General features: G+C 33.1%; 1 protein-coding gene across 1 annotated transcript in view; it reads left to right on the top strand.

Annotated features, from left to right (window-relative positions):
- The window catches only part of LOC118749662 (transcriptional regulator ovo-like), a 111,483-nt gene extending 108,187 nt beyond the window's left edge, over positions 1-3,296 (top strand). The window contains exons 3-4 of the mRNA XM_036484461.1: positions 175-651; positions 724-3,296. Coding sequence (XP_036340354.1) covers positions 175-651; positions 724-909 — 663 coding nt within the window. The 3' untranslated portion in view covers positions 910-3,296. The remainder of the gene's footprint in view (positions 1-174; positions 652-723) is intronic.
- The last annotated feature ends 12,257 nt before the right edge of the window (positions 3,297-15,553 follow it).

Here is a 15,553-nt window from a genome sequence, read left to right as displayed (position 1 = left end):
CTTAATCTGCAGTGACCTGTTAAGATACCTGTTAGAACTCTTAGTTTATACTTTGGGAGATTAATAATTTGTTGTGTTACATGTACGCCGAACGAACTTGTTTTGTGACTATCGACCTCAAGTCTGGTATATACTTTGTTTTCTAACTTATACTGTATTTGGTCAATTTTACAGTTGGGACTGCCGCCAGAAGTTCAGCTGGAATTTGTTAACGGCGGTCATGGTATTAAGAACCCACTTGCTGTGGAAAACACTCATTCTGGGCACCATCGTATACGTAGCATTGATTGTGTGGACGATTTAAAAAAGAGCGGAAATGTTAGCACTGATGGCTCGGAGAGCGGGAGCTGTGCTGCTGACGGCTCTAAATTTGTGTGTCGCGTTTGCTTAAAAGCTTTCTCATTGCAACGTCTTTTGAATCGTCATATGAAATGCCATTCAGAAATTAAACGCTACTTGTGCACATTCTGCGGCAAAGGATTCAACGACACTTTCGATTTGAAACGCCACACGCGTACACACACTGGTGTACGACCATACAAATGTAACCTATGCGAGAAGAGTTTTACTCAGCGTTGCTCGTTAGAGTCCCACTGTCTCAAGGTGCACAGTGTGCAGCACCAGTACGCGTACAAGGAGCGACGCGCTAAGGTAAAATAATTAAACAGCACTTGAAAGATGTGTTATATAAATATCTTTTTATAAATTTGTTTTCATGTAAAGATGTACGTTTGTGAGGAATGTGGTCACACGACTTGCGAACCCGAAGTTCATTACATCCACTTGAAGGAAAATCATCCGTACTCGCCTGCATTGCTAAAATTTTACGATAAGCGTCACTTTAAATTCACGAACTCACAATTCGCTAATAACTTACTAGGTCAACTGCCAATGCCGGTGCACAACTAAACATTAAACTTATTGATCGTACAGTTTAAACTGTAAATAAAATACCAACTTTCAGCCACATCAATAAGGGAAATGAACTCATCCCGCTGCAGTGTAGACAAATATTTTGTATATTGTAGTTAGTTAAATTGACATTGAGTTTTCTAAAAACTGCCTACAAAAGGAGATTATATATTTTGCTGCTTTTTACTTCTATAATTATTGAAAACGTTTTTCATCTAAGTTCTGTGCTCATATTTAGCTTCTATTTTGCTCTGTGAATTTCTATAAAATCTGTTACAAAGCATGTTTTCATTGTTAGCTGGCTACACAGAATGGTACAATTAATATGTATCTCGTAAACAGCATATGCTGTGTTATATCTTTTTTGAAAATATGTACGGAATAACTCGTATGAGTTTTCAGAAGCCTACGTAGCAAGTGTACAATGAAATAGTGTAAATAAACTCTTGGGACATTTATTAAAACATCTATGGCTAGGCAAAATGTTTAATTTTGTATTTGTTTATTGTATATTTAGATGAGAATATGAAGTCAATTTTAAGTTGTAACACTGCGAATTAATTCTCATTATTAAGAATGTAATATATAAAGATTTTTATGATGTAAATTTTGTGCGATATAAAATGAATATGAAATTTTACAATTGAAAAATAAGGCTGGCATAAGAGTTCACTGTATATACATATACAAACGTAAATCAAATTTGAGCTTATAATCAAAGAACTAGATATTAAGCTAAAAGTTAAATTCATGAAAAACTAGAATTCACATTTGGCGCTAAAGCTATAACTATTTCGCATCATCATTTGAAATAACTTTGTTTAGTTAATTTAAATGTAATCTAAATTTTTTTCCTCAAAGGATCATGTACATATTTATTTAACTCATACTCCACCTTCCAGTTCATTTAGTTATAAAGGAAATACGTTAGTTTTTATTTTTCTTTTAATTTTGAATTTGGAGTTAAGTATTTTGTTGAAAATAAATGAATTAATGAAATCACATTCAACAGCAACAAGTGTAAAGAGGCGTAAATACACATAAATTTAATTATTATATTAAGTTGGTAAATGCACTTGCTTTCATTGTATATTTTAGTTTTATAGTTGTTACCTTAGCTTTTAACATCGTTTTTATCAAAATGAAGACTAAATTACGCGCACTACTTTTGCTGCTCATAAATGAGAAATTAAAGCAAGTAATAAGATTAAGCTAAGCTTTTATTTTTAGATGAGTATAAAACTTACAAATTTAAAACAAAAAGAGTAAATTATAGTTAAATGATGTAAGTGCTTTGAGTAAATGAAAAAGAAAAAAATTAAACCACCAATTCGTACTGATTTGAATCTCTTTTGTGTAATCATTATATATTAAAGAAGTACATACTAATAATTAGCATAATTTTTCCGTAGAACATTTTATTTTTTTACTTTTTGTTTAATACTCTTAGTAATGCGTTAACTTTAAGTTTAAAATCTACACCGTCACATACCACAGTTTTAAGTAAACACATATATAAACAGAGTAACTATAACAAATAACTAAAGGCTTTATATCTGCTTCATATAAATAAGTTGAGTCAAATATTTGCTATTTTGTTCAATTGGGATTTGTTTATGAGCAGCAAAGTGCGAATTTGTTAGTGAAAGAAACCTAAATTAGCAGGATGGGCGCTGAAACGACGAGATAACGACAGTAAGATCGCGCGCGTCGTTTTAATAATAATTTTTTTTTGTAGTACATAGAAAATAGAACTTCCGAAGATCTGTGTGTACCAAGTAGCGCTTTGCATCTCGGTCCATCTCGCGTAGACACGCAAATGATATCTTTATCAATCGGGTTTATTGTGCAATCAATGGTGATGGTTTTATTATAAGAGACATACACACTCACATATTGAATAATAAGTAGGCTATATTTTTGATTAGTAATTTGTAAACGTAATAAGTCGTGAAGCGGCAATAACTGCCTGTCAACAACACCCACCACTCTACATTTACGCTAACTCGCCTCCTTCACTAGCTCATAGCATATTCTTTGCTTAGTCATATTCGTCTTCATTATTTGTTGATAACATTTAGCTTTATTTTTAATAAATAATAGTCGCTCTCTTCGAACCTTTCAAGTCTAATTTAATCTAAGTTTTCAAAAATTTCTACTTTGCATTGAAGCAAACGTTTCGTATTAGCATTTTTTTTATGTATTTAAGTTGGAGCAGAAAAAGATGTACATTTTGAAATTAACAAAGTACATGGAACTTTAATACAATGTATTGAAATAAAGAACAAAAATTTGTTAAAATTAACTTTTATACTTGCTTATTTTGCATACTATTTAAAATACAAAAGCCTCAAGCCAACTTTTTAAAATAAATATCTTGTAAAAGTTACCCAAAAATAAATTAAAATTTATTTAAAACAAATAATCATTGGTTTTTTGCTTTTCCTGCCTTTAAACTTGTGAGCATCTATGTATATCTGTGTTCGTATGGAATAGTAGCTTATGTCGGGAAGCTGGCTCTAGTATAATGCGGCATTCCCTTTATTCTTTAAAGTTTAAAGTTTAAACGACAAGGAATTTTTTGATGAGACTTAATAAGAACATTGACTTGCTGGTATAGGAACTATTCTATTCTGCACGTTTATTTGCCAAAAGTTCGTCAACGGCTCGGCGCCAGTGAGTGATTAGCAATCGTATGATGCAAATGCCGCATTATACTAAAGCCAGCCTTTCGACATAAGCTACTGTTTCATACGAACCACCATGAACCAACTAACAAGATCACGCAATCGGAAAAGAATGAAAAAAAGTAAATGTTTTTGACATGTGCCTAAGAATGAAAACAAACAAAAAAAAACGAAAAAGGTGCGGTGATTGAGTGTGATAAAACTGGTATTTATTATAAAATATAACATGTAATTTTTAAGCAAAAAACAAAACCGCGTATGTGAGTAAAAACACTCATATTTCAAATTAGTTCTCTTTTTAACCGACTTCCAAAAAAAGAAGAGGTTATCAGTTCGTCGGAATATTTTTTTTTATGTATGTTACCCAGGGTACGAAAATAAACTATATTGTACGTTACCATGATTCAATAATAGAAAGGTTTTGTAATAAAACAGTCTTCTCGCTCCCACACATAAAATCGGCTCCTTTACTTGTTCAGAATGTTGCTTACTCTACAGCCTCTAGTGTTATTAGTAGTAAAACCAAAAATTCGTCATACTAAATATTCGTTGGCATCACCTTCGTTTGCGTAATTTTCTAGAACAAGTGTAGAATAGTGACCGTTCAGGTATAAAATAACCAAAAATGCCGATAGATGGAACTTTTTACGCTGATTACAACGCTACCAATTTATTTGGCGCAGGCAAAAAATAATGAAGATATAAGAGGTTTATTTGCTTTGTTTATTTGTATTTTTTATTATCACTGAATTGTTGAAACCCAAAAGTACATCATGATAAAATATGTAATATCGAATTAAAGATAATCAGCCTCATTGCGTAAGTCGTAAATTAGGCTGAATTGTACGACTCGACAACATTAGCATTGTCTACTGTCGTGCTGAAATAAGTAAACGACGAAAATTGTCGAAAACTATGCAGTGCTGCCAAGTTCTTCCGTTTTATTACACTAGTCGAGTGGAAATTTTAGGCAATGACGCTAAATTTTCGATACGATTCGACTCTCGAAAAACGACTTGCATTCGGCACGACTCTCGCAATGAGGCTGAATAGTTGTGTTTTCGTATTCTCCAGCAAAAAATATCCAGTAACTTGCCAATAACCAAATTTCAGAGAGTAAGCCAATATTTACTCCCAATGAGGGAAATATGCAAGAAAGTACGAAAACGCAAAACCAGCAAGAAGCTGCTAGTTTTATGAACAGCTGATTAATTTGTTATTTTCCCATGCAATTTTCTTAGAATACTAGTATTTTCCATCTTATTATATATTTAAATAGGTTTATTTTGTCAATTGCAACTCTAAAAGCACCACAAAAAATTATTTTGTTACTGTGAAATACATTAAGCATCATGCCATCAGCTGTTTTTCTTACTAGCAAATAGTTGCTAGTAAAAATTTATCCAGTAAAAATCCAGTAAAACTTGCAAGTTCAGCTGTCATTTTTGCCCTCTCAATTTCCCCTCTTTTGCTAGTTTCTTGCAAGTTTTTGCGTACGAAAACCACATCCAGTAAAAAACCAGTAAAATTAGTACTTTAATTAGGCTTTACTGGAAAGTGCGTACGCGAACTTTCTAAATAATATAAATTTCTTGACCATTAATTATGCAGTTTTTTTCAAAAAAGATTATTTCATGAAAAAATAACATTTGTTCGTTTTTTAGTGGTTTTGGTTTAAAAATACAAGAAGCTATAAATTATGTACACCAGCTGAAAGACAAATTAATTATCTTTATGGTGGCGTCATTAGTTTTTTTTTTATCGGTTATACCTACAGTTCGTAAGATATTAATATTTAAAAAATTTAAAAACTGAACTTTAACCTTCTGAACGTCTTGATTTTTTTACTTGCGAAAAATAATTTTGGCATGGTTGAAATAAGCATAAAAGTTTCGTTTTTGCATAGCTGAACGGTCGGTTCCAGGAAATGATTAATAACTTAAATCAAAAATGCACATATTTATGTATTGTTTAGTATTTCCATTAAAACACCAAATATATTGCAAATTCGCATAGAATAAATAATACACATTTTACTTCTAATTGTATACTTTGCGTACTTTTTGTAGTACCTTTCTACTACCGTTTTCGCAATAGGCGATCACATTCTTCCCCTTTCTCCTACTTCCAAGATAAAGGACTGTAAAATTTTAGCTGTCACAAATTACACAACCTTGTATTATTGAATCATGGTACGTTACTATTTCGTTTCGTTTATTACTTCAACAGTTCAGTACAATACGAAAACAAAACGGCTGAGTTCACTTTGGCGATAGTACACTACAGTAGTTTAGTAGTTACAGACGAAACAACAAACGAAATGAATCGTGCAGAGAAAAATATATGCATGTATGTACACATATGCAATAACTAAACACAAAACGAATGGCTGCAATGAATAAAAAAATAAAAATGTTTTTTAATTGAATTGGATATGAAAACTTACAGAATAAAATATTTTTCACGTAATTGGAACGTTTGTGATATCACCCTATGGTACAATTGTCACAAACGAAAAGCAAACGTTCCTCGTTGGGGAAAATGACAGTGAATCTTACAATTTGTTTCTGACTATGTACAAAACTGTACAAAACCACAAATTATATGATGATCGATGAGCAAATGGGAATTGTTTTGTACAGTTTATTTTCGTACTCTGATGATACCGCATAACTTTGGACTACGTCAACCGATTTCGATAATTCTTTGCGAGAGATATATATATATATTTGTTTGGGTTTTTTTTGCTAAAAATTACTTGTTATATAAAGAAATCGCATTTCTGGCTAGTATATTTCAGGACGAATGGGTGAGGATTGAGCCAAGAGCTTGTGTAGGCAAATCCAATTTTTTGCAGCCAATGTCAGTTACGCGGTTTTGCAGAATGACGATACGCGGGTTTGTACTTTAAAGGACGATATATATAAATATATATTTCATGATCTAATGATCGGATCTAAACCAGATTAGTATGGGCCCACCTCTGAGACACTACCTTTCCGATGCAAAATTATCGAAATCGGTTGACGTGGTCTAAGTTATGCGGTAACATACGTAAAAAAAGTAAAAAAAAATATTCCGATGAACTGATAACCTCCTCCGTTTTCATGACTGAATGTGTTTTACAATCGCATATCATCAGCACGGGTCGATTTTTCAATGCCAACGTTCGGAACAAGTGCAGTATAGCGGCCGTTGAGAAAAGAAAAAAAAAAGTGGGCGTGGTCCGCCCCTTTTTACTGAAGCGAAAGGTGTAAACCATTTTTGCTAGAAATTAATAGGGGCGGAGCTAGAGGGGGGTAAATGTGGAATTTTCAATATTTTCAAAAGCTTATATTTCGAAAATTATTGCACCGAGTTTCAAAATGTTAATATGGTTTGAAAGATAATTGAAAACCCTTTTATTTGATATGCATATGTATATATATATATAATGTATACATATTTCGAAAAAAACTTAACAAAACAAAATTATAACAAATTTATTATAAAAGTGTACGTTTTGCCAAAAGAAATACGTAATTAACTATGCGCAAAAATATTATTTTTAAAAAGTGCATAAAAATACCTTTAATTTGATGTATGCTATGTTGCCAAAATTCTTTTGCGTAGGCGGCCTTCAACCGCGTTTAGGGATTATAACCCTTACTACTCAGAATTCTCTTCGCTGTGTTGCCAAGAAAAAGGGGCAGAACATCTTTCTGCATAGGCGGCCTTCGGCCGCGCTTTAGGATTATAACCCTTACCAAATATAATTCTCCTATTGGTGTGCACCAACTTGGGCTGCCGCCCCAGTGATGTCTATTATGGTTACTGGGTGTTTTATAAAAATATTTTGTATATAAAAATGTGTATATAATTCTCCTTTCTGTGTTGCGCCTCAATCAATTTTTGGTATGCTCTATTTAGTTGTATTTTTTATGGTAATTACACGATTTTTATTGAAACATTTCATTTTAAATATAAATATCGTTTTATATGAAAAATCGTCACAGGCAAAAAAATTATACAGTTGTTTATTTCACTGTCTGCGGATGTGCTTATACTTAACTATATAAAATTATACAGGGTGTCCCAGAAGTAACGTGCCAAACTTTAGGGGAAGGTAGGTGGGGGTGAGCTCCCTGATAAACAAAAAATTTTCAGGTAAAAGTGTCACCGTTTTTGAAATATTTACATTTTTTCGAATTTAAAAAAAATCGTGCCTTTTCATGTGTTTTCTTTAACTGCAACTACAAACCGGGCAATACTTAGTAAATTTTTTATGTAAAATACTTCCAGATAGTTGCCTCTCCATACTCAAATGCAATGTAGTTAAAATATATTAAGGAACCATCATAAAATTAGGACTATTTCTGGATTTTTAACTTTTTGATATTTTCTTCCCCAACTTTAACTATCTCGGGTGAAAAAAAATGTACTGAGCTATTACATTACATTACTATGACAGAGAACACGCAGTATACGTCGCATGAATATGCGGATATTCACCTAATTTACGGTGAAGCTTGCTGTAATGCCAGAGCTGCTCAAAGACTCTATGCAGAGCGATACCCCAATCGTCGACATCCGGGTCGTGAAGTATTCGCCCTAGTGATGTGCCGAGTCGGGTCGACTCGAGTTCTGACTCGAGTATTTTAGAAGTACTCACGTACTCGAGTAAGCAAATTATAGTATTCGCATACACAGACTCGAGTACGGGTCTCGAGTACTTATAATTATCAAACACCGAATAAGGTATTTTTGATATATAAATGGCGGTTTAGCGTTAAAAAAAAATATATATATATTTACCAAATACACCACACAACTAAATTCATTTTAATATCGTTTTAGGTATTAATTGCCAAAGATGAAAGGAATTTTAAATTCCAAAGGAGTAATTTTATTGTTTACGAATCTAGATCTCATGGAATATTGTCATTATAATTGATGTACTAGTTGAACTTTTAAGGTACTGAAGATTTATTTTTTTTAACTCATTATTTACTTTGGATATTTTTTTTATGACAGACTACTAAGTTCTAGTTCTACTATGATAAATAAAGCAACTGTTATTGCTATTTATTTAACTTTAATTGTTATTTGTAAGTATGTAAGAATTAGATTCCTATGTTTGGATCTACATAAATAAGATATACTATCTTGGAGTTAATAATAATATCATGTTAATTAAAAAGTCGGCATTTCGGTTGGGTGCATATTCAGCAGTCGAATCTATAACATATTCGAATACCGAGCTCTGAACTCGAATACTTGATCCGAGTATCTGACTCGAATCCTGACTCGATTCTTTTTTTAATGAGTACCAAAATACTCGAGTACCAAAAATAGCCGACTCGGCACATCACTAATTCGCCCGGACCCATAGAGAAATATATGAAGGTAAGTGATTTTTACACCTTTCTTGTTTGCTTGCTTGTTAACTATCATTTTTCACTTTTTTAAGGTCGCATACCTGGAAGGCGTGGCGGCGAAACAGGACGTCTTGCAACGGTAGATGTTGAAGCTGTGTTAGAGGAAGTGGAACTAGGTCCATCGACTTCAGTGAGAATGATGGAAAGACGGACGGGGTGACCAAAAACTGCAGTTCACAAAGCTTTACAAGACCATCGATTTCATCCATACCACATTCAACATGTTCAGGCTCTACAAGAAAGAGATTAGATTTTGCCGTGAAATGTTGCGAATGCATGAATCAGACCCCAACTTTTTTAATAAAATAATTTGGAGCGATGAATCATCATGCAAACGTGATGGTTATTTTAATTTACATAACCTTCACAGTTGGCAGATAGACAATCCTCACGAAATGAGAGAAGATCGTTCGCAGTACCGGTACAAAATAAATTTATGGTGCGGTATTTTTAATTGTCAGATATTGGGACCTGTGGAACTGCCGCCAACGCTCAACTCTCACAGTTATTTAGAGTTCCTTCAGGAACGGCTTCCAACTCTTTTGGAAGATGTACCCTTAAACCTGCGGCGAAGACTATGGCTGCAAAATGACGGGTGCCCTGCTCACTACGGGCGTGAAGTAAGAGCTCATTTAGACGAAACTTATCCTCGACGATGGATTGGACGATACGGGCCAATCACGTGGCCCGCTCGATCGCCAGACCTGAATCCATTAGATTTTTTCTACTGGGGCTGTCTTAAGGACAAAATTTATTCAAAAACAATTCAAAACGAAGAGCATTTGCGGAAACAAATAAATGGAGCAGCTGCTGAGATAGCCCAATTGAGTTTAAGATCTCTAAAATTAGCTATAGCTACGGTGACCATCCGTTCTGTTTTTTGCAGGACCGTACTGTTTTTCAAAGGTCGGTCCTGCGTAGTTTTTCAAACCTGAGAAACCTGAAAATGTACTGATTTTTTCCAAGTGTCCTGCATTTGTCCCGCATTTTATGCGTTATTTTAAAATTATCGGACTATGGATGGATTTTTTCAAAAAAGTATTTTTTGGTACTTTTCGTAGCTTTTCTTCAATATCTCATAAAAAAATACCCCAATCAACGTAAGCAACTTACAGCTCGAAGGGTATTGATGTGCCTCTTAGCAAAATATATAACTTGTGGCGACTTCAATGAAAATTATTAGTGCTGCAGGCGACCATTTGCATTTTGTCGTCAAAGTCACAAAAAGTGAGATTTTCAATCAAATACGCAGTTTCATTTGATTATTTTTTTTATTATTTTAAAAATTCGGTAAAGAAGATATATCACTACAGTAAATTTTGAGCCAAAGATAATGAAAATCGCATTAGAAATGTAGATGCTATGGAGCGCAATCTGCACAAATTGTATATTTTTGTAAAGGGCACTTTGTAACTCGCCGTTTACGTCGATTCATGATGTCGATTTTGGACAAATAACTGCGAAAAGTACCAAAAAACAAAAAAAGGGTATTGTTTTCGTTTTTAACAACTCAAAATTTGCCTATAAAATAATCTTTTAAAGATTTTCACTTTTCGTGTAAGCTATTTTAGTTATAATATGTTTTACTATACTTTTATAAAAATTTATGTAAAAAAGATTAATATCGATGAAGAAAACGTGATTCATTTTTAAAGTTTAAAATGTATTAAGAGTTTAGAATCATAAATACTCTTTTGATATTTTTATACTACGTAAATATATGTAGGCATATTTTTGAAAAATTGTCCTTCATTTTGAATCCATATTTATGGTCACCGTAGCTATAGCGTAAGTTACTGGATGTTTGAATGCCCGTCTCCAATAACTCGCGCAAATTCTCATCATATTCCTATGGAAGTTCATATTCAATTTTATTTTTTCGCTACTGTTCCTCTTGAGACATGCTATCCAACTTTTAACTTTAGTTCGTGCAATTTTGATCTCTTAAATAGCCGCCTTCATGATTATGATCGGGAACGTATACTGAGGGCCCTATTTTATTTGTCCTTTTCATAAATGATATTGGATCATGCTTCCAGTCATCTAAGGATATATTATATGCTGACGACCTAAAGGTTTACTCAGTGATCAGAAGCTCACAAGACTCTTTTTTGCTGCAATCTGAGCTTGATAACCTGCATTCTTGGAGTTCTCTTAATTCATTATCTTTAAATGTCAGTAAATGTTCATATTCCACAGAAAGCTTCTCACCGTTCAAACCAATTACAATATTGGGGGGCAATTATCTTAAATATATCGCAGAGGTTAATGATTTAGGGGTTTACTTCGACTCGAAACTAACCTTCGCAACCCATATTAATTACGTAATTTCCAAAACTTATGCAATGCTCGCATTCGTACGCCGTAATGGTCAGTCGTTAATGGACCCCTATATGCTAAAGCTTCTTTATGTTCTTTTAGCTAGATCTAGGTTAGAATATGCATCTTTCATTTGCGACCCTATCAGGCCGTCTATATAAACCGGATTGAAAAGATTCAAAAAGTTTTTATTAAATTTGCTTTGCGTTCTCTACCTCATTGCGTTGCCCATACCTCCGTATATTTCTCGTTGTCAACTTCAGGGTTGCCACTGACAAAAATAAATACTTACCATCTATTTTAAAAAAATCTACCAAATCTGGAAAATATCTACCAACAACTTTTTTAGTTATTTTAATAAAAACTATAGATTTCTTCTTTGTTTAGTTATTTCAATAAAAAAATTTTAGTAAATAATTTTTCTTTAACCAATGATATTGTATTTGAGGACATATTAATGATATCTTCTCGGTTTCCTTCAACTAAAAGCAAAAATGATGAAACTAAAGGCAACAACGAAACTTCATCATTTGAAAAAACTACAACTGGAGTTATTATAGACAAATACAGTGACTCAAAAAAACGCTTGATGATTTTTTTTATAATATTCACAATGTTTTTCAGCTAAAAATTTTGTAATTTTATTTTTGTAAAAGAATATTGTTTTCGCTTTAACGAAAATCATAAAAATCAAGGATTAAAGCTATGCATATACCACATTTAGAAGAATTTAACAAATTAGCGCCAAAATTTCGAACTTTTTTCTCTGAATTTTTAAAACATTTTTGGGTTTACAGTTTTTAGTCCATTGAATTTTAGTTTAACCAACAATGTGCACCTAAAAATTCCAGTTGATTTTAATTTTTTTGCCACCGGACTTTTGAGTCTTTTTTTTTGTTTTTTAAATTAACAACTGCCATTTATAAAAACGGCGTTGATTTAAAAATTTTTTTTTGCGAACAATCATAGCCTGTTCCTTTTTTATTTTTATTTGAAGAATCATTTAAAATATTTAGGCAATCAGGATTCCAGCAAAATGAGTTTTGAATAGAACACGATATGTTCGCCTTTTATCGAAAGCATTCGAAAAATAATGCATTTAAGTAGACTATACTTTAGAAAGAAATTTAAAATAAAAAGATAATTACAAAAAATAAAGGGAGAACGAAAAGTTTTAAAGTTCAAGTAAAATACTTTAACAATAATCTACCAAAATGAGAAAAAATTTACCTTTTTACCAACCCGAATTTTTTCTACCAATTTTGGTAATAATTTACCAAAGTGGCAACCCTGGTCAACTTCTCAATTTAAGTTCGTTAAACACTACGCGTTCTTTTCTCGCAGCCTCTTTTGTGGCTAAAACAAAGGAAGGCACAGTCGATTGTCCTAATCTTTTGGAGAAGCTAGCATTAAATGTTCCGTCTCTAAATCTGCAGCATGTTTCTTTATTTTACCTGGGATTTCCAAAAACTAACTATGTACGTAAAATTCTCGCCTTTGTTCAGAACCCTTTCTGAGTCAAATGAGCTCTCGGAATACGATCCGCCTCTCTCTTTTTGAGCAGTTCGTTTTGTCCTGCTAAATTACTTTAGATAATGTTTAAGCTCTTGTTTTATAGTCAGTAAGGACTTATATTCCGTTTGATTAAATAAATAAATAAATAAAATAAATACTCGTTGACAATGGAAAACGCAACGCTTATCCCTCCAATTTAGGGACGCCGGTTATATTGTGCAGGCACAAAATGAAAGCTTTCGCTGGCCAACTCTGAACGTATTCGCAATAATGCATTTCATAATTGCACTTACAGTAATCGGGAAATTAGTTCTGCTAAGAGAAATAATTTAATTTACTTAACTACTAAACCTCTACAGAATATCAGTAAATCGCAATCAACATTTTCTTAATTACGATTACATTGGCCCCTATTATCAGTTGCATTCGATCTTCGACTGTGGTCGAAAGTGCTGATCAAACGAATTCTCATTTGGTATTATGACGTTCATTCGATGAAGAATAGCGCTATTGTGAATTTCGCTCGTTTAGGTTGTTCACAATAGTACATATATTTTTCACAGCTGAGAAACTTTGTTTACAAATCGAGCAAGCTAAATAGTGCGCTTATTCATATTTACGTAAATTTTTGCTTACTAAATGAAATAAAAAAGATAGCGAATTTATAAAAACTTGGTAAAAATGAGTATAACGGAGTTCTGGTTCGACGATTCTTTAGAGGATGAGTGCTTAGTAAACTGGCCAGGAGTCGAAAAAGTTTAAGTGTAGTCTTTCGAATATATTTTGATATACCCACGGTGACCATTCGTACCGATTTTGGCGGGACAGTACCAATTTTGAGAAAATTGTACCCTTGAATATTTTTGAAAAGTTGGGACGTATAAGTGTCCCGATTTTTCATATTTGTACCGATTAAGTCCCGATTTTCAGTGTTGACTTTATTCGTTAATTAAGAACCTCCCTGTTCTCTGGCCCAAAAACAATTTTTCGTACAAACGTGGCAGCACTTTCGTTATCACAAAGGACATAGAATATAAGTAAGGCATAAACATAGCCAGCATCCTTATTAACAATAATGGGCTACAAAACTGCATACTCAAAACGATTCTAGAATATCCGATTAAAACGTTTCATATTGTGATGAACATTTATTCAAATTCGTAGAATTTTTATAAATGTTCTACAAATTTTGAAATTTTTATTTACATGTTTTATTTAGATAGTAAGTTATATTTTCATAAAAAAATAAGAAACATTTTTCAATTGTTTTCTCTTTGTTTTGTTTTAAATAAAACTGTATTAAGCATTTTTATTCTAGAAACAAAATTTTATGTTGCGATTCGATGCTTTAGAAATGTCCCGATTTTGGCCACAGAAATCTGGCCACCGTAGACATACGACATACTTCGTCTTGGATGACATTCTGCTGCACTAGTGTATAGACAAAAATATCATATCAGCTGTTCAAGTAACACCACCCTGTATAGACGCGCCTTGGATGGATCAATGCTTTGAGAAGCAAACAAATTTATCGAACTGTGAGCAACCCTTCACACAGGTGTTTCAAATTGTCAACATATTCAGATTTAAATTTAAAGATCTTTCCAATTGCGCCCACCTTAAGCCAAAAATACAATAGCGCTATTTCTGCTAATATTGGCAGTCACTGCCGCAGCAAACACAATGCACGTTACCAGTGACTGCTTTGTTTTACATTCCCTTTTGTTTGCTTACATTTTTGTTGTTGCCTTTTAGGCTTCAGTGACATCAGCAGAATTTTGCTGCGTTTCATTTATGTCAAATTCAACATGCGAAGTTTGCTGCGATGAAGGCAGTGGCAGTGAATTTAGAATTTGGGCTGAACTGAGCAGTACTGCTAGCTGCCACTGCTGTATTGTGAGTAGTTCCATTGGTCACCACACTTTCTAAAAAACAGCTGATTTCGAAAAACTGCCGCTGCCACTGTCACTGCGTTATTGTATTTTGGGCTATATGTTTTCCTGCTTCACTTTCCATTTTTTCTTAGCGCGAATAATTAGCTGATCAGAGATGCCAGTTTAACACAAAACAAAAACATGACAAAGTCGAGCAATTTTTTCCAAAAGTGTTATCTCTAATTAGTATGGGAACCAGCAACAAATAAAGTTACTACATGATAAAATGTTTTAAAGTTACCAGGTGGCAAAATTAACACAGTAGATAATATAGAACCGTGAGTACCCTAAATATGAGAAAGGGAACAAAATTACTGAATAAACACTGAACCAACACTTCTGAGTATTTGTCAACAAAATAATTTCTATAATTTGCTACTAAATCGTTTACTATTTTATAAAAAAATTATTTTAAAATTTTAAAAGACGAAATTCAAAGATTAGTGCATATAATGGGAATGTTCGCAAATATTTACTGCAAAATGTAAAGAAACTTCAAGAAAGCCTGAACGACTTCGAAAGCCACAGCGCCTGAAAACCTGCTATGGAGCTTCAGATTTAGCGTGCTTTATTAAATTCCCCAAAAATCGCTTAGTCGATGAAAGCGCCATACAAAAAGACCTATTTATCGTTTAAGTTGAAGACAAAAGAAACAATTTTATGTTGAAATTAATATCCAGCAAAAAGCCATATTAAAGACGCTACTCTTCTTAAATTTTAACAGGCTGATAAACTTGAAATTGATTGGTGCAACCGGGCATTAGTATGT

This window comes from Rhagoletis pomonella, unplaced genomic scaffold (assembly GCF_013731165.1).
Source record: "Rhagoletis pomonella isolate Grant_MI unplaced genomic scaffold, Rhpom_1.0 Rhpom_scaffold_00029, whole genome shotgun sequence".
NCBI lineage: Eukaryota > Metazoa > Arthropoda > Insecta > Diptera > Tephritidae > Rhagoletis > Rhagoletis pomonella.
The sequence above is the reverse complement of the archived record's forward strand: the minus strand, read 5'-3'. Positions and strand labels throughout refer to the sequence as shown.